At 43.0% G+C, this 18,760-nt stretch overlaps 1 protein-coding gene across 1 annotated transcript; it reads left to right on the top strand.

Annotated features, from left to right (window-relative positions):
- The first annotated feature begins 1,442 nt into the window (after positions 1-1,442).
- CTSE (cathepsin E) lies at positions 1,443-14,408 on the top strand. Its single transcript, XM_043963023.1, has 8 exons — positions 1,443-1,533; positions 4,205-4,361; positions 5,336-5,453; positions 8,278-8,396; positions 9,777-9,976; positions 12,517-12,639; positions 13,926-14,067; positions 14,182-14,408. Exons 1-8 carry the CDS (start codon positions 1,469-1,471, stop codon positions 14,305-14,307), a joined length of 1,050 nt encoding a protein of 349 aa, XP_043818958.1. The 5' UTR covers positions 1,443-1,468; the 3' UTR covers positions 14,308-14,408.
- Positions 14,409-18,760: the final 4,352 nt, after the last annotated feature.

The raw sequence follows: 18,760 nt of genomic DNA, 5'->3' as shown, positions 1-18,760 counted from the left end.
AGTCACTGAACCCCTAAGTACTCTAGGCAATTCCCTAAGAATACAAGTTGAAGAACAATCGCCAATCTTTTTTGGGGGGGGGCAATGGGGATTAAGTGACTTGCCCAGGGTCACACAGCTAGTAAGTGTCAAGTGTCTGAGGCCAGATTTGAATTTGAACTCAGGTACTCCTGAATCCAGGGCCGGCGCTTTATCCACTGCACCACCTAGCCGCCCCTATTGACAATCTTCTTATCAGGAGTTACCTACACTAATCAAATTTCAACATTATTAGAGAGAGAGAGAGATGGATAGATGGATAGATATTAATAGATACTGATAGATAATATTGATAGACAATAGATTGATAGGAGATAGAAATAGATAAATATTGCTAGATGGATAGATATTGCTAGATGTATAGATGATAAATATATAGATAGATGGATATTGATAGACTAATAAGTCACTTAACCCCTTGAGCCTCAGTTTACTCATCTGTAAAGCAGTAATAACAATACTGGTATTTATTACCTCACAGGATTGTTGTAGGGATCAATGAAATAGTTTATGTAATATAAATGTCGATTATTGTTATTAACATAACCAAAACCAAAACCCAAATGTCTGGCTCCCAGCTTAGTGCTCTTCCCACAACATCATACTGCCCAGGTGATGCAGTGTATAGAGGACTGGCTTAGAGTCAGGAAGACATCCTCCTGAGTTCAAATCCAGCTTCAGACACTTTTTAGTTCTGTGACCCTGGGCACCTTACTTAACCCTGTTTGCCTCAGTTTCCTAATTTATAATATGAGCTAGAGAAGGAAATGGCAAATTACTCAAGTTTTTTTTTTGCCAAGAAAACCTCAAAATGAAGTCACAAAGAGTCAAACACAACTGAAACGACTGAACAACAACAATGACATTTACACTGTGTTGTTCCCAAGTCAACCACTGTAACAATCTTGGTAGTAGATCTGATGGATTACTCTCCCATGTTTGTGATAAGCAATGACAAATGGTTGTATTTCTTTTTTTTTGAAACCTAGCAAGGTCTTCAAGGACAAGTAGGTCCCATGTTGTATGGTGCCCAGAACTCTGCTGTTCCCCTCACTGAAAAGCCCCATTTTGGTCAAGTAACCTGCCAATCTCTGGAAGTGGGTCAATGGTCCATTCCCCGTATAAAAATACACAGACCCCAAATCTGGGTAGATGGAGTCCTCTATCAGTCCAATCATGTCCTTCCCATTCAAGGAAGTAACTGAACCATGGTGGAAAGTGGGACCGCCCTATTACACATGCCCTGTTTACCTTTAATCCACTGCTATTGACTTTCATGAACCTTATCACCAATTCCTCACATCTGGATTGGGTTGTACTTGCCTGAGTGAGGCAAATCTTGCTTTTTCACCGCCCCATGTGAGAACAGAAAGGAAAGATTCCAAGAAGCCATTGAGAGAGTGGTAAGGTCAGAGCCAGGGGGACCAGGATGAAAACTCTCCTTCTTTCACTACAATTGCTACTTGGCCTGGGATTGGTTCAAGGGGTTCTCAGGTAAGCGTGCCGCTTTGGCCCAATATTCAGGGGGCACAGACGGTAGACTCCCAAACTCCTGACTTCCCTTAGAGTGGAAAACTGGTAGGGAACTGGTGGTGAGGACATTTTCATAAAACCCAGCTGATGAGAGGTCATTTTATGGGTCATCTTGATCTAGCACGGGAAGCAGAATATTGCGGTGGAAAGAAAAATGGGTTTAGAGTCAGAGAACCTGAGTCTGAAGCCCCACTCTGCTACTGTATGACCTGCATGACCTTGGTCAAGTCAGCTTCTCTAAGTCTCAGTCTTCTCATCTGTAAAATGGGAGGGTAAGGAGTTAGCCTAGATGATATCCAAGATCCCTTCTAGCTCCAGTCATAAGATTCTATGCCTGAAAATACTAGTAGGTTCTCTAAAGGTCAACTTATCCATCCTCCTGCCTCTGTAGGTTTACCCTTTTAGACAAATAAGATGATCCTTTTCTTAAGTAGTTTGAGGGAAATACCTCAGGAGCAAGTGAGTTCCTGCTTACTGGATGTCTTCAGGGAAAGGCTAAATGACAACTAGATGTCAATGGAATTCCTGCTTTGTGTAGAGGTCAAATATTTGACCTCTGATGTCCCCTTCCAACTCTGAGAATCTTTTTTAAAATAGTATTTTATTTTTCTAATTACATGTGAAGACAAATTTTAACATTCATGGAAAAATCTTGAGTTCCAAATTTTCTCCCTTCCTTCCTTTCCTCCCCATTCCTAAGATGGACAGCAATTTTATATAGGTTATATATATATATATATGTGTGTGTGTGTGTGTGTGTGTGTGTGTAATCATGTAAAACATATTTCCATATTATTCATCCAACTCTGAGATGCCATGAAATTCTTCAGCAATTTATAGCTGAAAACACTTAATGGCCTCACCAAGAAACATCATAGAATTTTGATCTAAAAATGACTTTAAAAACCAATTAGGGGGGCAGCTAGGTGGCGCAGTGGATACAGCACCGGCCCTGGAGTCAGGAGTACCTGAGTTCAAATCCAGCCTCAGAAACTTAACACTCACTAGCTGTGTGACCCTGGGCAAGTCACTTAACCCCAATTGCCTCACTAAAAACAAACAAACAAACAAAACAAAAACCAAACAATTAGAGGGCAGCTAGGTGGTACAGTGGATAAAGTGCCAGCCCTGGATTCAGGAGGATCTGAGTTCAAATCCGGCCTCAGACACTTGACACTTACTAGCTGTGTGACCCGGGGCAAGTCACTTAACCTTCATTGCCCCAAGCAAAAAAACCAAACAAACCCAATTAGGCTGCAGTGTTTGTCTGAAGGAGTTTTCTGCCTTCCCTAAATATAGAAATTTGGTCAATCTTTCACTTTCCAATAATTAAATTAGTCATTGTGGTAGAGTAGAACTTACTTAAGGGCAGGACCTTTTTTTTTTTTTTTTGCATTTGTATCCTCAGCATAGTGGCTTAAATAGAGTAAGCTCTTAATAAATGTTTGCTGAACTGATTCAGCTCTTGCAAGTCTGGAGACATTTCAGTTCTTTCTTTTTGTTATAAGAGCTCTAGCAGAACCTAAGCTCCTTGATGGCAGAAGCTGTTTTTTTCCCCCTTTGTATCCTTAGTACCTAGAATAGCACATAGTAACTTTTAAGAGTGAGAGAGTGGGGGCAGCTAGATGGCGCAGTGGATAGAGCACTGGCCTTGGAGTCAGGAGTACCTGAGTTCAAATCTGGCCTCAGACACTTAACACTTACTAGCTGTGTGACCCTGGGCAAGTCACTTAAACCCAATTGCCTCACTAAAAAAAAAAAAAAAAAAAAGAGTGAGAGAAAGAGAGTGAGAGATTGACAGAGAGAAAGAAAAAGAAAGGAAGAACAGAAAGTAAGAAGGAAGGAAGCAAGAAAGGAAGAAAGGAAAAGAAGAGAGAAAGAAAGGAGGGAAAGAAGGAGGGAAGAAAGGAAATGAATGGACGAGTGAACAAATGAATGAATGCTCTCAAAGTATTTTACCTATTCCTTATGGGCATACCTTGACTGTAGAAGTCTAATTTTTATAGGAGGAGAGACTGAGGTATGGGAAGCAAGCAGGAAGTCTCATGAGTCAAGTGGAGACCAAGAATTTTCTCTGTCAGGTCCACTCTTTCTTGGGTTATTCTTTAGTTCAGGTTCTTAACCTTTCTGTATGACGTGGATCCCCTTGGAAGTCTAGTGAAGGCCAGAGTAAGGGTTTGTTATTCTTTTTTTTTTTTTTTAAACAAGGCAATGAGGGTTAAGTGACTTGCTCAGGGTCACACAGCTAGTGTCAAGTGTCTGAGGCCAGATTTGAACTCAGGTACTCCTAAATCCAAGGCCAGTTAATCCACTTTATCCACTGAACCACCTAGCTTCCCCAAGGGTTTGTTATTCTACACTCATCATTAAAGGAAATGATAATTTTTAGTTAGAGATTTAGCGAAATTAAATATGTAATTTTTTCCAATCCAAGTTCACAGACCTTTGAAGTCTATCCAAGGACTCTTGTTTGGGAGAGAGATCTGTGAACCTCAAGTTACAAACCCCCGACCTAGAAATTGAGTTGGTTGGGACAGGATACAATAAAAGGTTGAATGCTGGGAGACATAAGGGATGAAATAGTATCAGCACTTCTCACTCAAGGGTCATGGGGGCTTTCTTTATCCTCCAGGGTGCCCTTGAAGAGACACAAATCCCTCCGGAAAACTCTGAGGGAAAGGGGACAACTTTCTCATTTCTGGGAGACCCACAAGTTGGATATGGTCCAGTTCATTGACTCCTGCTCCCAAGTTCAGAGTGCTAATGAGCCTCTCATCAACTACTTGGACGTAAGGAGAAGAGGGATGGATGGAGGGAGCCAAAAGAGGAAGGCTCCATTGAAGGGTCCAGGGACCAGATGGTAGTGTAGACAGTTAATTTCAGAAACTGAATTCTAGCTCCCTTTGGTACCTAGATCTATCCAGATGAGCAGCCTGAATGCTTGCATAATTGCTCCCTTTTCTGCTCTGCCTTGGCTAAACAGATCTTTCTCTGATAAAACTATCTAGAGCTCAGATAAAGGGTTTCTGAAGGGGATGAATTGGAAGGTTTGGATTCTGGTAGAAAGAGAGAGGGGAGGGGGTAGAGGAAAGGAGCCAAGGGACACAGACATCCCAAACAAAACCCCCTAAATTCCAGTCCTACTTCTGACCTCACTGGCTTATGACTCTAGGCAAATCACTTCATTTCTCTAATCCTCCATTTCCTCATCTACCAAATGGGAATAATAATGCTCGCCCTGTCTACCTCGTAGGATTGTTGTGAGGGTCAAATGGGATAACGAACATGTAAACTTTCTGGAAACTATTACTCAAGTGAAAGGTATTATTAGTATTTGGTTTCTTAGAGGCTTTTGTTCTGCCTTTCTGAGACTGCAAAATTTTTCTAAGCTTTGCAGCTTTTTGTTTTCCAGGTTTTTGTCAAGTCTAATGCAGGCTTACAGCCTGACATTTCATGAACGGGTTCCATGAATACACACAATTAGGTGACATTACCAAGGGTTCTTAGTTTCATAGGAACAGTGGCATAAATGTTCTGAGTGAACTTTCTGTCAGGGTTTCAGAATATTCTGGTGGACTCTGATTATAATGTTTTAAATGATAATATTGAAAAAATGACTTTGGTTGAAATAAACTTTTTTTAGAGGGAAGAAGTAATAGTACTTCAATATGGCCCAAGTCCTTCTGTCCTCATTTAGCCCTTTGGAAAAAAACACCTTCTCTTTGCTCATACATAAAGCTCATCCTTTTCCCATTTTTCTCAGATGGAATACTTTGGAGTCATTTCCATTGGTTCCCCACCGCAGAATTTCACTGTCATCTTTGACACGGGCTCTTCCAATCTCTGGGTCCCTTCTGTATATTGTGCCAGCCCAGCTTGCAGTAAGTGGAACTAGGGAGAGGGAAGGATATTATGGGAAGCAATCTGGGGTCTTTGGGTGTGAGTGATTGCAAAAGGTCACGGCGGGGGGGGGGGGGCGGGAATGTATGGAAGAAGTGGCTTCAGGCTTCAAAAATAGTCTCCTCCTCCCATTCTAACCATTCCAATCACCCCAAAGCCTCTTCTGCTTGCCAGGATCACCTACAGATGATGCCAGGGCGGGAGGTTCTGGACATCAGCCACACTCAGGGCAAGCTCTTTCATCCTTTTGGGAATCACTGAGGAAAAACTCAGCAGTCCCAAACAGAGGATTGAGTAAGAAATGAATATTTCTGGGCAAGCAGGCAGGGTATAGCCAACAAAGCCGAGCTCAATCAGTTTCAAGCCAATCAGTGCCTTCTGTCTGCTGATCTGGGGTCCTGGGAAAGGGAACTTCTTCATGGGGAATTTTCTTTTCAGTTTTATTATGACTATCACTATTGTTATTAAGGTGAAAAAGACAGAACCGAATCAAATTAATTTCTCAGAACATTTTATTCAATAAGGTCAATTTAAATCCAATATCTAGACACTTAATTCACATAGACAGGCAGGTTTGATGGAAAGAGCTCTCAATTAGCTATTAAAGGATTGGGTTGGAGTACAAGACTTACCAACTGAACTAGACTAGTATCTGGCACATTATAGGTACTTAATAAATGTTTATTGAATGGAAAAAAACCTGATCTGCCTTAGCCGGTCATTTAATATAGCCAATCCTCAGTTACCTAATGTGCAAAAAATGGGAATATCAATAACACTATTTAACACACAGACCTGTTATGAAGAAAGCACTTTGCAAGCTTTTTTTTTTTTTTAAACAGACCCATGATTTCAACAGTATAAAAGGCTAACAAAGGCAGTGAAATGGCACAATGGATAGTGAGCACTGAAACTGGAGTCAGGAAAATCTGAGTTCAAATTCAGCCTCATAGGGGCAGCTAGGTGGCGCAGTGGATAGAGCACCGGTCCTGGAGTCAGGAGGACCTGAGTTCAAATCCGGCCTCAGACACTTAACACTTACTAGCTATGTGACCCTGGGCAAGTCACTTAACCCCAATTGCCTCACCAAAAAAGAAAAATTAAACAAATTCAGCCTCATATACTTATTAGCTAAGTGACCCAGATTCTTTTTGCCTCAGGTTCCTCAACTGTGAAATGGAGATGATGATATAGCATTTACCTTCCAGGGTTGTTGAGGATCAGATGAAATAATATTTGTAAAAGCACTTAACACAGTGCCTGGCATATAGTGGGCACTTGGCAAATGTTTGTTCATTTGCAGTTGGGGATTTCTCCCTACCAAAGTAGATTGGCACCTATAAACCCTACAAGCATTAAATGCTATACGGATATGGGCTACTATTTTCAGAGGCAGCACCAGTGATTGGTGCAGATCTTCTCTGTTTAGAATTGCCTGACTATGGACTGAGAATTAAGGTGTGATGCTGAGTGACCAAGGCCAACTGGAGAATTTCCTCCTCTAGGGGATAACTAAGAAGGCCCCTGTCTGACTGGGATGGAGCATGTCCATTTGTTCATATGAGATGAATGTTGCTTCCCAGTGTGGCATAGTATAGAAAATTATTAGGAGACCTGGATTCAAGTCCTGCCTCAATCTCTAATTTTCTATAAGACCTTTGACAAGTCACTTATTTCTAGCTCTCAGTCTCCTCATCCTTAAAATGGGAATAATGAGAGCACGCACCTCCCAGGATTTCTGTGAGGATAAATATGAAATGATATTTATAAAGTACTCTTCAAACTTTAGAGCACTATATAAGTTACAGTTATTATTATTATTAGCTATCATTTAAATCTAGGGTTCCGTGTGATTGGTGGCCACTGGCTCATCCCATTAGCTTAGACTGATGAGGCGATAAGTCATATGGAGCCAGGAGGAGGATGACAAACACGAGAACACAAGTATCAGGAAAGAACCCATTTAAATGGCAATTTTAGGAACAGGAAATATCCAAATCATCACATATGTGTGTAGCAACGTCCCATGCTGAAAATATTACATTTGTAAACCAATGACTCAACAGCAACTGCCTACAATCTGGCCACAAACCAGTGAACTACTGTGGCCAGTGACTCATATATTGGACAATCACAGACAAGATGGTTTACCCAGGGAGGGAACGGATGAGAGAACCTGGAGACTCCACACCAAAGCTCATAGAAAGTAGAGTTAGAAGGGACCTTAGAGGTCTTCTAAGTTCTCTCCTTTTACGGGTAAGGAAACTGAGACCCACAGCCCCAAAGTCTAACAGGTGGTAATGTAGCAGAGCCATATTCACAGCCTGGTCTTCTGATTCTAAACCCGGAGCTCTTATTAAATGCCTCAGCTGCCTTACTTTTCTGAGGATTCCAAGGTTAAGGATACCACAAGCTTCCTAGTGATATGTGACTTCAATAGAGTGTGAGTTCCTAGAGAGAAGGGACTGGTTTTTTTGTTTGTTTGTTTGTTTTTGTTTTTAGTGAGGCAATTGGGGTTAAGTGACTTGCCCAGGGTCACACAGCTAGTAAGCGTCAAGTGTCTGAGGCTGGATTTGAACTCAGATACTCCTGACTCCAGGGCCGGTGCTCTATCCACTGTACCATCTAGCTGCCCCGGACTGGTATTTCTTTTGTTTATATTCTCAGCATCCAGCACAATGCCTTGTACACAGGGAAGCATCCAAATAAATACTTGTTGGATTGGATTGGCTTTAATTGAATTAACTGACTGGATAGCTTTGAGAGTAACCAGCAGGTGATGGGGGCATTATTTTTCCATTACAGAGAGTCACAATCAATTTCACCCCTCTCAATCCAGCACTTATGTCGAGAATGGGAACTCTTTTTCCATCCAGTATGGGACAGGGAGCTTGTCTGGAATCATTGGAATGGACCAAGTTTCCGTAAGATAAAATTTGGCACTAAAGAAACTTTTTATGGTCCTCACCTTTCTCTGTCTGCTCATCTTGCCCTTCTTTTACTTGACTTTTAGCTCCTTAAAGTGGGGCACTGTTTCCAGGCTGTACTATCCCAAGCTTCAGAAGTCCCAGGTGATATGATTCAAGGAGGAGCAGGTTCTTCACTCACCTGGCCTATTCCCTGGTCCATAGATGACCCCAGACCAACTTGCTATTCAACCAGCTTTGTGTGTTGTGGTTGTCAGCTCCCACGAGCCTGTGCCCCTCCCCCACCTGTGCCACTGCTACTTGAGCCTACCTTCTGGTTCCCAGCAGGGCTGAAAAACCCAAGTTCTGCCTCAGCACCAGAATAGACCCCTGTAATCTTCCCCCTGCCAAGGGCTCAGCCCTCTCACCAGACTGTGAGCTTAGTTCCAGACAACACTGGCACTGCAGTTGATTCAGAGGCTCGGCCGGGGGGGGGGGTCTCTTTTTCTGGCAAGGCCTTCCTGGGACTGGATCAGTGTCAGCATGACTGTGGGGTTGGGCTCTACTCTTGTCTTAACATAGCAGCTCCCTCCTTCTAACCTTCCAAGCTGTCCTTGGTTAGAAGATGATTTTAGCACATTCTTCTGTGGGTTTTACTGCTCCAGGAATCATCCTATGGGACTATTTGGATGTTTTTTTGGAGCGATCATGTCATGAGTTTGAGAGCTCACTGCCTTTCTTCTGCCATCTTGGCTCCGCCCCGGAGGTCTCAAGACAAAATTTGGAACACCATTTTCTCCTCTCTCAAAGTTGTTTCTTCTCTCAATCCAAAGCCTTGAGAGTGACTAACTGTTCTTTCCATTCCTCATCCTATCAGTGAATTCCTAATGTCTTCTCTAATAGTTAGCAAGCTGAGGGATGTGGAGGGACAAGAAAAAGAAAAGAAATGCCCATGTAGCAGTGACTCTTACAGTCTCTTCATTTTACCTGGTTCATAATTCCTTCAAGCAGTCCATACTATTAACAACATCTCAACAATCCCTCGGCCTTCATTTAAAGTGGGTAGAGGAGGGGAGCAGCTAGGTGGCACAGTGGATAAAGCACCGGCCCTGGATTCAGGAGGACCTGAGTTCAAATCCGGCCTCAGACACGTGACACTTACTAGCTCTGTGACCCTGGGCAAGTCACTTAACCCTCATTGCCCCAAAACAAAAATAAAAACAAATAAAATGGGTAGAGGGGTGGCAAAGACCACCATGCAAATTTAGCCTAGGAAAAAACAGAGTGGGAGGAAAGTGCCTCAGGACATTCAGCAAAGCAGATAACAACTGAAGTTAGCACCCAGGAACTTTGATTTCATGCAGCCTCTTTCTTGGGGCTTTTTTTTCCCCACACCAGGTGGAAGGGATTACAGTAGCCAACCAGCAGTTTGGAGAGAGTGTCAGCGAGCCAGGAAGCACTTTCGTGAATGCAGAGTTTGATGGGATCCTGGGGCTGGCATATCCCTCTTTGGCTGTGGGCGGGGTCACTCCGGTGTTCGACAATATGATGGCCCAAAACCTGGTGGATGTACCAATGTTTTCCGTCTACATGACCAGGTAAGGATCACAGCTCCTATTTCTAGATCAATTCATGGTTTCCAAAGTATACAACACCTAGGGTCTTGTCTATTTGATTCCCATAACACCACTGGGAGGGAGATGATGCAAGAATTATTAAAGCTCAAGCTCAGTGGGGATATAATTTGCCCAAGATCACAAAGTAATAGGTATCAGAAGAGGAACTTTGAACCCAGGTCCTCTGACTCCAATTTCACTACTCTTTTCACCAGACTGCTCTGTTTCCCTTATCAATGAACTTGCCATTGCTCTTTGAAAACAGGAAGTATTTCATTTTTTGTTTTGACATCTCTGGTGGATAGGGCTCTGGGCTTTGAATTAGGAAGATCTGACTTAAAAATCTAACCTCAAGTAGCTACTACCCATTTGACCCTGGGCAAGTCATTTAACCTATACCTTGAGCATGAGATCATAATAGCTCCTGTCTCATGGGACTGTCATGAAAATAAGATGAGATGATGTTTGTAAAGTGTTTAATATAGTATCTGGTACAAAGGCAATCAATAAATATTTGTTTCCTTCCTTCCAGTGTCTATGATAGTGCCTGGCACATAGTAGGCAATAAATAAATGTTTCTTGCCATTCTGTGCCTACCACAATGGCTGACATGAACTATGTGTTTAATAAATTCTTGTTAAATAGAATGCAATAGGCTACCTCGTGAAGTAGTGAGTTCTACATCATTGGAGATATTCAAGCAGAGTTTATTTAGAAGACCATTTGTGGGAGTATTTTACAAGGAATTCCTTCATCAGGGAACAGGATTAGACTAGAAAATCTCAAAAGATGCCTCCACCACTAGGATTTTGTGATTCTACGTAGATGTTCAGCAGCTGGGTGGTACGGCTGATAGAGCACTGGACTTGGAATCAGGAAGATATCTTCATGAGTTCAAATCCAGCCTCAGATACTTACTAGCTATGTAACTCTGGGCAAGTCATTAACCCTATTTGCCTCAGTTTCTTCATCTGTAAAATGAGCCAGAGAAGGAAATGGCCAACCACTCCAGTATCTCTACCAAGAAAACCCCAAAATAAGGTCATGAAAACAACTGAACAACACGTAGATATTTCCTCTGTCCTTTCAGCAGGCAGGTGGCTGGCATTAAATCTATGCATATTTTTCCTAGACCACGAATCTCCACCTGCTGCTCTAGCCCCTGGAGAAAAAGAAATTCACATCCTTGTTTTCATCCATAAATTAATTCCGTCCCACATAGATCCTGTTCAACCAGGATGTTTTTAACCTCCTATTCTTGAGGCCCAGAGGGTTCATTGACTCATAGAGTATAGCTCAGAGAGTCCCTCACCAAAGCACAGATTCTCATGGATCAAGAGTTAACTCATGGGGGCGGCTAGATAGCACAGTGGATAAAGCACCAGCCCTGGATTCAGGAGTACCTGAGTTCAAATCTGGCCTTGGACACTTGACACTAGCTGTGTGACCCTGGGCAAGTCACTTAACCCCCATTGCCCCACAAAAAAAAAAAGAGTTAACTCATATCACCTAGCCTGACCCACATATGAGGGATTCAGTCCAACAAGGGGTTAACCAGCCTCTGCCCAAAGACTCCTCATTGAGGAGCACCTTCTTACCTCCCAAGGCGGAACATTCCACTGTGTGGGGAAGTTCTACTTCTTAGTAACTTTTCCCTTATATCAAGTCTCAACTTGTCTCTTTTCAACTTCAATCTATGCAGAACATGTCTTTCCTTGGGACAGCCTGTTAGATCCTTGAAGAGGCTACAACCTCCCCCTAAGACTTCTGCTTCTCTAGGTTAAACACGCTTAATTCCTTTAACTGACCCTCCTATTGCATGGCCTCCAGTCCCCTCACCATTCATGTCACCTTTCTCAGGATGTCCTCCTGCTTGTCTGTAAATGTCCTCTCTAAAATGGGACACCCAGAACTGAGAACAATACTATTCCACATGTGATTTAACCAGAGCAAAGAGAGACCATGGCTTTCCAGAAATGGTTAGAAGCAGCAGCCTGGAGTCCAGAGGATCTGAATTCAAATATGACCTCAGATGTACTATTTTTTGGGGGGGGGGCAGGGCAATGAGGGTTAAGTGACTTGCCCAAGGTCACACAGCTAGTAAATATCAAGTGTCTGAGGTCGGATTTGAACTCAGGTCCTTCTGAATCCAGGGCCGGTGCTTTATCCACTGCGCCACCTAGCTGCCCCCCACACCATACTTTCTAGCTGTATGACCCTAGCCAAATCATTCACCCTCTCTGACCTTCGGTTTCCCCATCTCTAAAATAAAAGAGGTCAATTTCTAAGTTTCCTTCTGGTTCTAAATTATCAACTCTAAATCATTCTGATCATCTGTGCCTCAGTTCCTTCACCTATTCAATAGGAATAAACCCTCTTAGAGTTATTGTAAGGATCAAATAAGGTAAGAGCTTCCACTTAGCGGTATATACGAGAAAAATGACAAGCAGAAACACAGACCTGTTTTGGATGATTCTTGAGTCTCCCTCCCCCGTTGGCTGTCTGACTTTTTCTTCCCATAGGAATCCAGATAGCACCACTGGAAGTGAGCTGATTTTTGGAGGTTATGATCACACTCATTTTACCGGAAGCCTGAACTGGGTCCCCGTCACCAAACAGGGCTACTGGCAGATAGCCCTGGACAAGTGAGTGTTGTCCAGGGGGTGGCACTGACTGATTTACTTGGGCCACAGCAATGAGCATATGGGAGGTACAGGTTAAAATGATTAAAGAAAAAAGATTTCTTAGGAGGTGATGTGGAAAGTGTGCTGACCTTGGAGTCCAAGATCTGAGTTCGAATCCCAATTCTACCTCTAAAACTTTCTTCATCTGAAAAATAAAGGGGTTGGACTAGATGACATCTTAGGTCCTTTCCAGCCATGGATCTGGGATCCTGTGCAGTGTTTGAATCCTGGTTGTTGTCATTGTTTTTACTAATATGTTCTATTTTGGCACAGTGGATGCACATCCCAAAACAGTTATACAGAAATAAATAGCGTATCACATACCCCCTCTGAATTCACCACTATGAGCATCGCCTTCATCAGGAAGGATGCGCTCCTTCCAGAGAGATGGTCTTTGGGAGTCACTGTAGGCAGAAAAATCATCATCTTCCAACCGCTCTGGTGACAGGTCTCTCTGTTCTGAGCTGCCCCCAATCCTTGGATGGCCGACATCAAGGCCATCACTGGATCGGTACTCAGAGCCTTTACATTCTACTTGGATCATCTTCCGGGACCCAGGGGAAACTCTGCAAGATAATGAGGCATCGGGCGAGAACCTTGATGGAGAAAAGAAGTAAAATCTTACATAGGATCTTAAGCATTTAACAAGATTTAATAAACATCAAACTAGCAAAGAAAGCTATTTTTTTTCAGTTTCCCCTTTAAGATGTGTCTGATTTTTCTTTCTTTCTTTCTTTCTTTCTTTCTTTCTTTCTTTCTTTCTTTCTTTCTTTCTTTCTTTCTTTCTTTCTTTCCTTCTTTCTTTCTCTCCTTCTTTCTTTCCTTCTTTCCTTCTTTCTTTCTTTCTTTCTTTCTTTCTTTCTTTCTTTCTTTCTTTCTTTCTTTCTTTCTTTCTTTCTTTCTTTCTTTCTTTCTTTCTTTCTTTCTTTCCTTCCTTCTTTTTCTTTCTCTCTTTTTTCCTCTTTTCTTCCTTCATTCTTTCTTTTTTGCAGGGGGCAATGAGGGTTAAGTGACTTGCCCAAGGTCACAAAGCTATTGTCAAGTATCTGAGGCTGGATTTGAACTCAGGTCCTCCTGAATCCAAGGCTGATGCTTTATCCACTGCTCCACTTAGCTGTCCTTTCCTTATGTTTTTAGGACAATGGGGATCAAACTCATTGCCCAGAGGGCGACATCTCTAGGCTCTATTCCATGGCCTTCTGTTCCATGGCCCTTTACCCTCCCTACCCCTTTACCTTTACCCCCAGCATCCAGGTGGGAGGCACTATTGCGTTCTGTGCAGAAGGCTGCCAAGCCATTGTGGACACAGGGACATCCCTCATCACAGGACCCCCTGACAAGATCAAACAGCTGCAGAATGCCATTGGGGCAGTGCTCACAGATGGAGAAGTGAGTGCCCTCTTGGGGAAGAGGGAGTGGGTAGGAAGGGAATGGGGATTTTCCTCCTATGACATCATGTGGTCACTGGACGGGGATATGTCAGCATTTCCCCTCATTTCCTAGTATTCCATGGAGTGTAACAACCTCAACGTGATGCCAGACATTACCTTCACCATCAATGGAATCCCCTACACCCTGCCCCCTACAGCCTACACACTGACGGTAGGTGGTTTTCCTCTGTTTCACTAACCATTGGTCCTTCCTCATGGGACTTCTGCTTCTCCCTTCTCCAGGAGCTACCACATGCTCATGTAACCTGGGCTCCACATCGATCCCCGATCCCCTCTCCAGATCTCCACTTTGAATCAGCATGGTTTAGCAAGCACTGAACCAGTCCATCCACAACTTCTCTGGCCCTCCATTTCCTCATTTAGAAAACAAAGAGAGCAGAACTCAGTGATCTTTGGATTGATTCCTTCCCGCTCTTCCCAAATGTGATTCTAAGTCTGACCCACTGTGGGATTGTATATGTGTGGCCCAGCTCCAAGAGCCCTAATGTGTGGGATGGGAAAGAAAAGAATTAACACCCCTAAACTTAAATAAGGGCTGTCAGGTCTCTGGTGGAACCAGCAACCACAAAAGGCAAACTCTGAGGAAGTAAGACTTTCTGCTTCCTCTTGTTCATCCCTGGCACTGTTCTTTTCAACCTTAGGACTTTGTGGATGGAATGGAGTTCTGTACCAGTGGTTTCCAGGGTCTTGACATCAAGCCCCCAGCTGGGCCACTCTGGATCCTCGGAGATGTGTTCATTGGTCAATTTTACTCTGTCTTTGACCGTGGCAACAACCTTGTGGGACTGGCCCCAGCTGTCCCTTAAAGCAAAGCCCCCAGTTCCCTGAGACACCTTCTACAGATCCCTTAGGCCCACCATAACCAAGCTCTGATCTTCTTCCCTTCCTCCAGCAATTTAGTCTGGGACAGAACCAGGCAGAGTCTGGGAAAACTCTAATTATCTCCTAGAACTAAACTGTGAACTTACTGTGTTTTATCCTAAATAAATAAACTTTTTAAAGATACAGAATCACTATGTGTATTTCTTTGTATATAGAAGCACAGACTTTTCAAATGAGAAGAGATTTGGTGTTATCCAGTCCAACCCCAATGTCAGAATTTACCCTATCCCATTCCCATTTCTTCATCTAGAGTGGATCCACTATCAATCAATCAAATGAGCTGATCACCCATTTAGAAAATTTATGGTATTGCTCCCAAAGTCAAGTCATTAAGCATTAATTAAGCAGCTAAACAAAGAAAGGCAAAAATACTATGTCCCTGCCCTCAAGGAGTTTACATTCTAATTGGGGTTAGAGCACTGGACACAAATTTAGGAAGACCCAGGTTTAAATCTGGCCTCCAACACTTACTAACCACGTGACCTTGGTCAAGTCACTCACCTCTCTGCCTCAATTTTCTAGCTATAAAATGGAGATAATAATAGCATCTACTTCCCAGGGTTATTGTGAGGATCAAATGAGATAATATGGGTCTAAATCACTCAGCACAGTGCCTGGCACATATTATGTGCCTCATAAATGCTTGTTTGTTTCCTTCCTTCCTTCCTTCCTTCCTCCCTCCCTTCCTTCCTTCCTTCCTTCCTCCCTCCCTCACTCTGTCCCTTCCTTCCTTCTTTTCTTTTTCCCTTCTTTCTTTCTTTTCTTCCTTCATCAAAATTATGCCATGCAGAGATCAGTTGAAAGAAATGACAATGTTCAACCTGGAAAAGAGAAGACTCAGGGGGAACCTATCATTTGGAAGATGGATTTTAGACTTGTTTTGCTTGGTCCCAGAAGGCAGAAACAGGAGCTGTGGTTAGGAGCTATTAATTAGATTAGACTTGATTTAAGGAAAACCTTAACAAAGTGATTGCTTCAGAAGGTAATGAGTTCTCCTTATCTGGAGGTCTTCAAGCACAGACTGGAAGACCACTTGTCATGCACGTGTTGGATGTCATGGCCCCCTGAGGACCTTTTGCACTCTGAGATTATCCAGCCTGTGGAATCTCACCTCAATATTTCCTTGTCATATGGATATATTAAGTTCAGGAAACATCCACACATTGCGGACCAGTCTGCCTCCACTCCCTCATTTCAAAAAAAAAAAAAAAAAAAGGAAAAAAGTCCTCTGGGAGGAAATGATGGAAACCAATCACTAGGTGGGTCTCAGACAGCTTCCTCTGACCAGTTGTTATATCTAAATCTTTCTCTGCTAATGGCATCTTTATCTGGAAATGCTGCTGGAATGAGGCACCATAGGAACCTGTGCAAAGGTTGGTCCTGCCCTGGGTCTCTAAAGCACCAGATTAATGAATCCTTAATGCTTCCTTGGTAAATAGGTGTGACTGACTGAAACCATGGGAATTTTGCTGGTTCTTGGTACAGAGGTACCACAATATAATGGAAAGAGCAATAGATTTTTTTTTTTTTTGGTGAGGCAATTAGGGTTAAGTGACTTGCCCAGGGTCACACAGCTAGTAAGTGTCAAGTGTCTGAGGCTAGATTTGAACTCAGGTCCTCCTGACTCCAGGGCCGGTGCTCTATCCACTATGCCACCTAGCTGCCCCAGCAGTAGATTTTTTTATCAGGATACCTGGGTTCAAATTCTGCTCATATACTCACAAATTGTGTAAACTGGGTTAAGTGACTTAACCTCTGAACTTGATTCATCATCCGCAAAAGAGGGTCCATAATAATTGGACTGCTAACCTCACAGAGGTGAGAGGTATGGAAAATATTTTGCAGCTTTAAAGGGCTATGTAGGGGCAGCTAGGTGGCGCAGTGGATAGAGCACCGGCCCTGGAGTCAGGAGTACCTGAGTTCAAATCCAACCTCAGACACTTAACACTTACTAGCTGTGTGACCCTGGGCAAGTCACTTAACCCCAATTGCCTCACTAAAAAAAAGGGCTATGTAAATGTACTATTATCCTATTTACATCACATTTTGTCAATTTCACTTTTAAGTTATTGGAGCCCAGAATCAAATGCTAGACTAACTCAGGGCCTGGCACATAGTAGGTGCTTAATAAACCCTAGTTGACCGGCTGGCTAGACAATAAGCTCTCACATGAACATCTGCCCTGTTCTGTAGTTGTTGAGTTGAGTTTTTGAACCCAAGTCAAGGACTTTATACTTGTTTCCATTAAGCTTTATCCTGGTAGATTAGATTCCTCTTTCTAGTCTGTTGAGATCATGAAATCTAAAAATTAATAGAGACTACAAAGGTTAATAGGAATGCCCTACATGACATTCCAACAAGTTGTTATCCAGCCTCCTCTGAAAGACCTTCAGTGAAAGAGAACCAACTCCTTCCCAGGTGGCTTATTCTAACTTTTCTAACTTTGGACAGTTTTAAATATTAGATAAGTTTCTCCTTGAAACATAAATCTGCCTTCCCTTCATTTTTTTTTTTTTAGTGAGGCAATTGGGGTTAAGTGACTTGCCCAGGGTCACACAGCTAGTAAGTGTTAAGTGTCTGAGGCTGGATTTGAACTCAGGTACTCCTGAATCCAGGGCTGGTGCTTTATCCACTGCACCACCTAGCTGCCCCCTTCCCTTCATTTTCACAATTTGCTCCTAATTCTGTCCTCTGGGCCCAAGAAAAATGAGTCTTATGCTTCTTTTATAGGATAGTAAAAGTCCTTAAACAATGTTAGCTGATATTAGGTTAAGGAACGTAAGAACATTTTAGCTTGGGAAATAGGATGAGCAAAGGTTGATAGCTATCTTCAAATATTCAAAAAGATGTCATGTGGAAGAATGCTAGCTAAGAAGAACTAGACTGATTTCTGAAGGCTCTGAGGGAAGAAGTGGCACCTGAGAGTAGTAGTTACAATATGGAAGATTTGGGCCCACTGTTTGCTGCATTGTCAGCTGGATGATGGGCATTGTTCACTGGGTAGCCCACTGCTATCTCACTCACCTCCCTCTGTCTGGCTACCTGGCCAGACAGTTCTTGTTTCTGCTAAGTCAGTCAACAGGCAAATATTAAGTCCATCTTGTATTCTAGGCAGCTAGGGCAGCTGGGTGGCACAGTGGTTAGAGTGCTGGGCCCAGAATCCGGAAAACCCAAGTCTCCCAAACTTCTCTATGTCCAATGAACTTAACACCATCCTTCCATTGTCTTAGATTTGTAACTTCAGAATTATATGGGAGCCCCCACTTTCCCTTGCTTTCCATATCCATACAGTTGACAATTTGTTGCATTTCTACCTTCCTGACACATCTCACATTTGATCCTTTCTCTTTACTCACACAGCTACCACCTTGGTTCATCACCTCTTGCCTAGATTATTTCAACAGCTTCCTCATTGGTCCCTCTGCCTCATTTCTTCCCCTTCCAATCTCCTACACTGCTGCCAAATGACATTTCCTTAAAGGCAGATCTAATCATGTGACTCTCCAACACACCATTGCCCATTTCAGGCTCTTAAAGCCCTTCACAACTTGGCCTCTGCCCATCTTTCCCGATTCACGGAACACTATGCCCTTTCCTACACTCCATGATCTTGACAAATTGGCCTTACTCAGGACATCCCAATTCCCATCTCTTGTGCCTTTTCCCCCCATGCCTGAAATGCACTCCCTCCTTACCTTCCCCTCACAGGGTCCTTGTCTCCCTTTAGGATGCAATGCGTACCATTTTCT

This window comes from Dromiciops gliroides, chromosome 4 (assembly GCF_019393635.1).
Source record: "Dromiciops gliroides isolate mDroGli1 chromosome 4, mDroGli1.pri, whole genome shotgun sequence".
Taxonomy (NCBI): Eukaryota; Metazoa; Chordata; class Mammalia; order Microbiotheria; family Microbiotheriidae; genus Dromiciops; species Dromiciops gliroides.
Note: the sequence above shows the minus strand (reverse complement) of the source record. Positions and strands in the feature narration are given on the sequence as shown.

Bases quoted from the DNA above. Each gene is read 5' to 3' on its own strand.
- CTSE (XM_043963023.1), top strand. From the start codon at position 1,469: ATGAAAACTCTCCTTCTTTCACTACAATTGCTACTTGGCCTGGGATTG. The intron at 1,534-4,204 runs GTAAGCGTGCCG...TTTATCCTCCAG, and splicing joins TTGGTTCAAGGGGTTCTCAG to GGTGCCCTTGAAGAGACACA. The intron at 12,640-13,925 runs GTGAGTGTTGTC...CTTTACCCCCAG, and splicing joins TGGCAGATAGCCCTGGACAA to CATCCAGGTGGGAGGCACTA.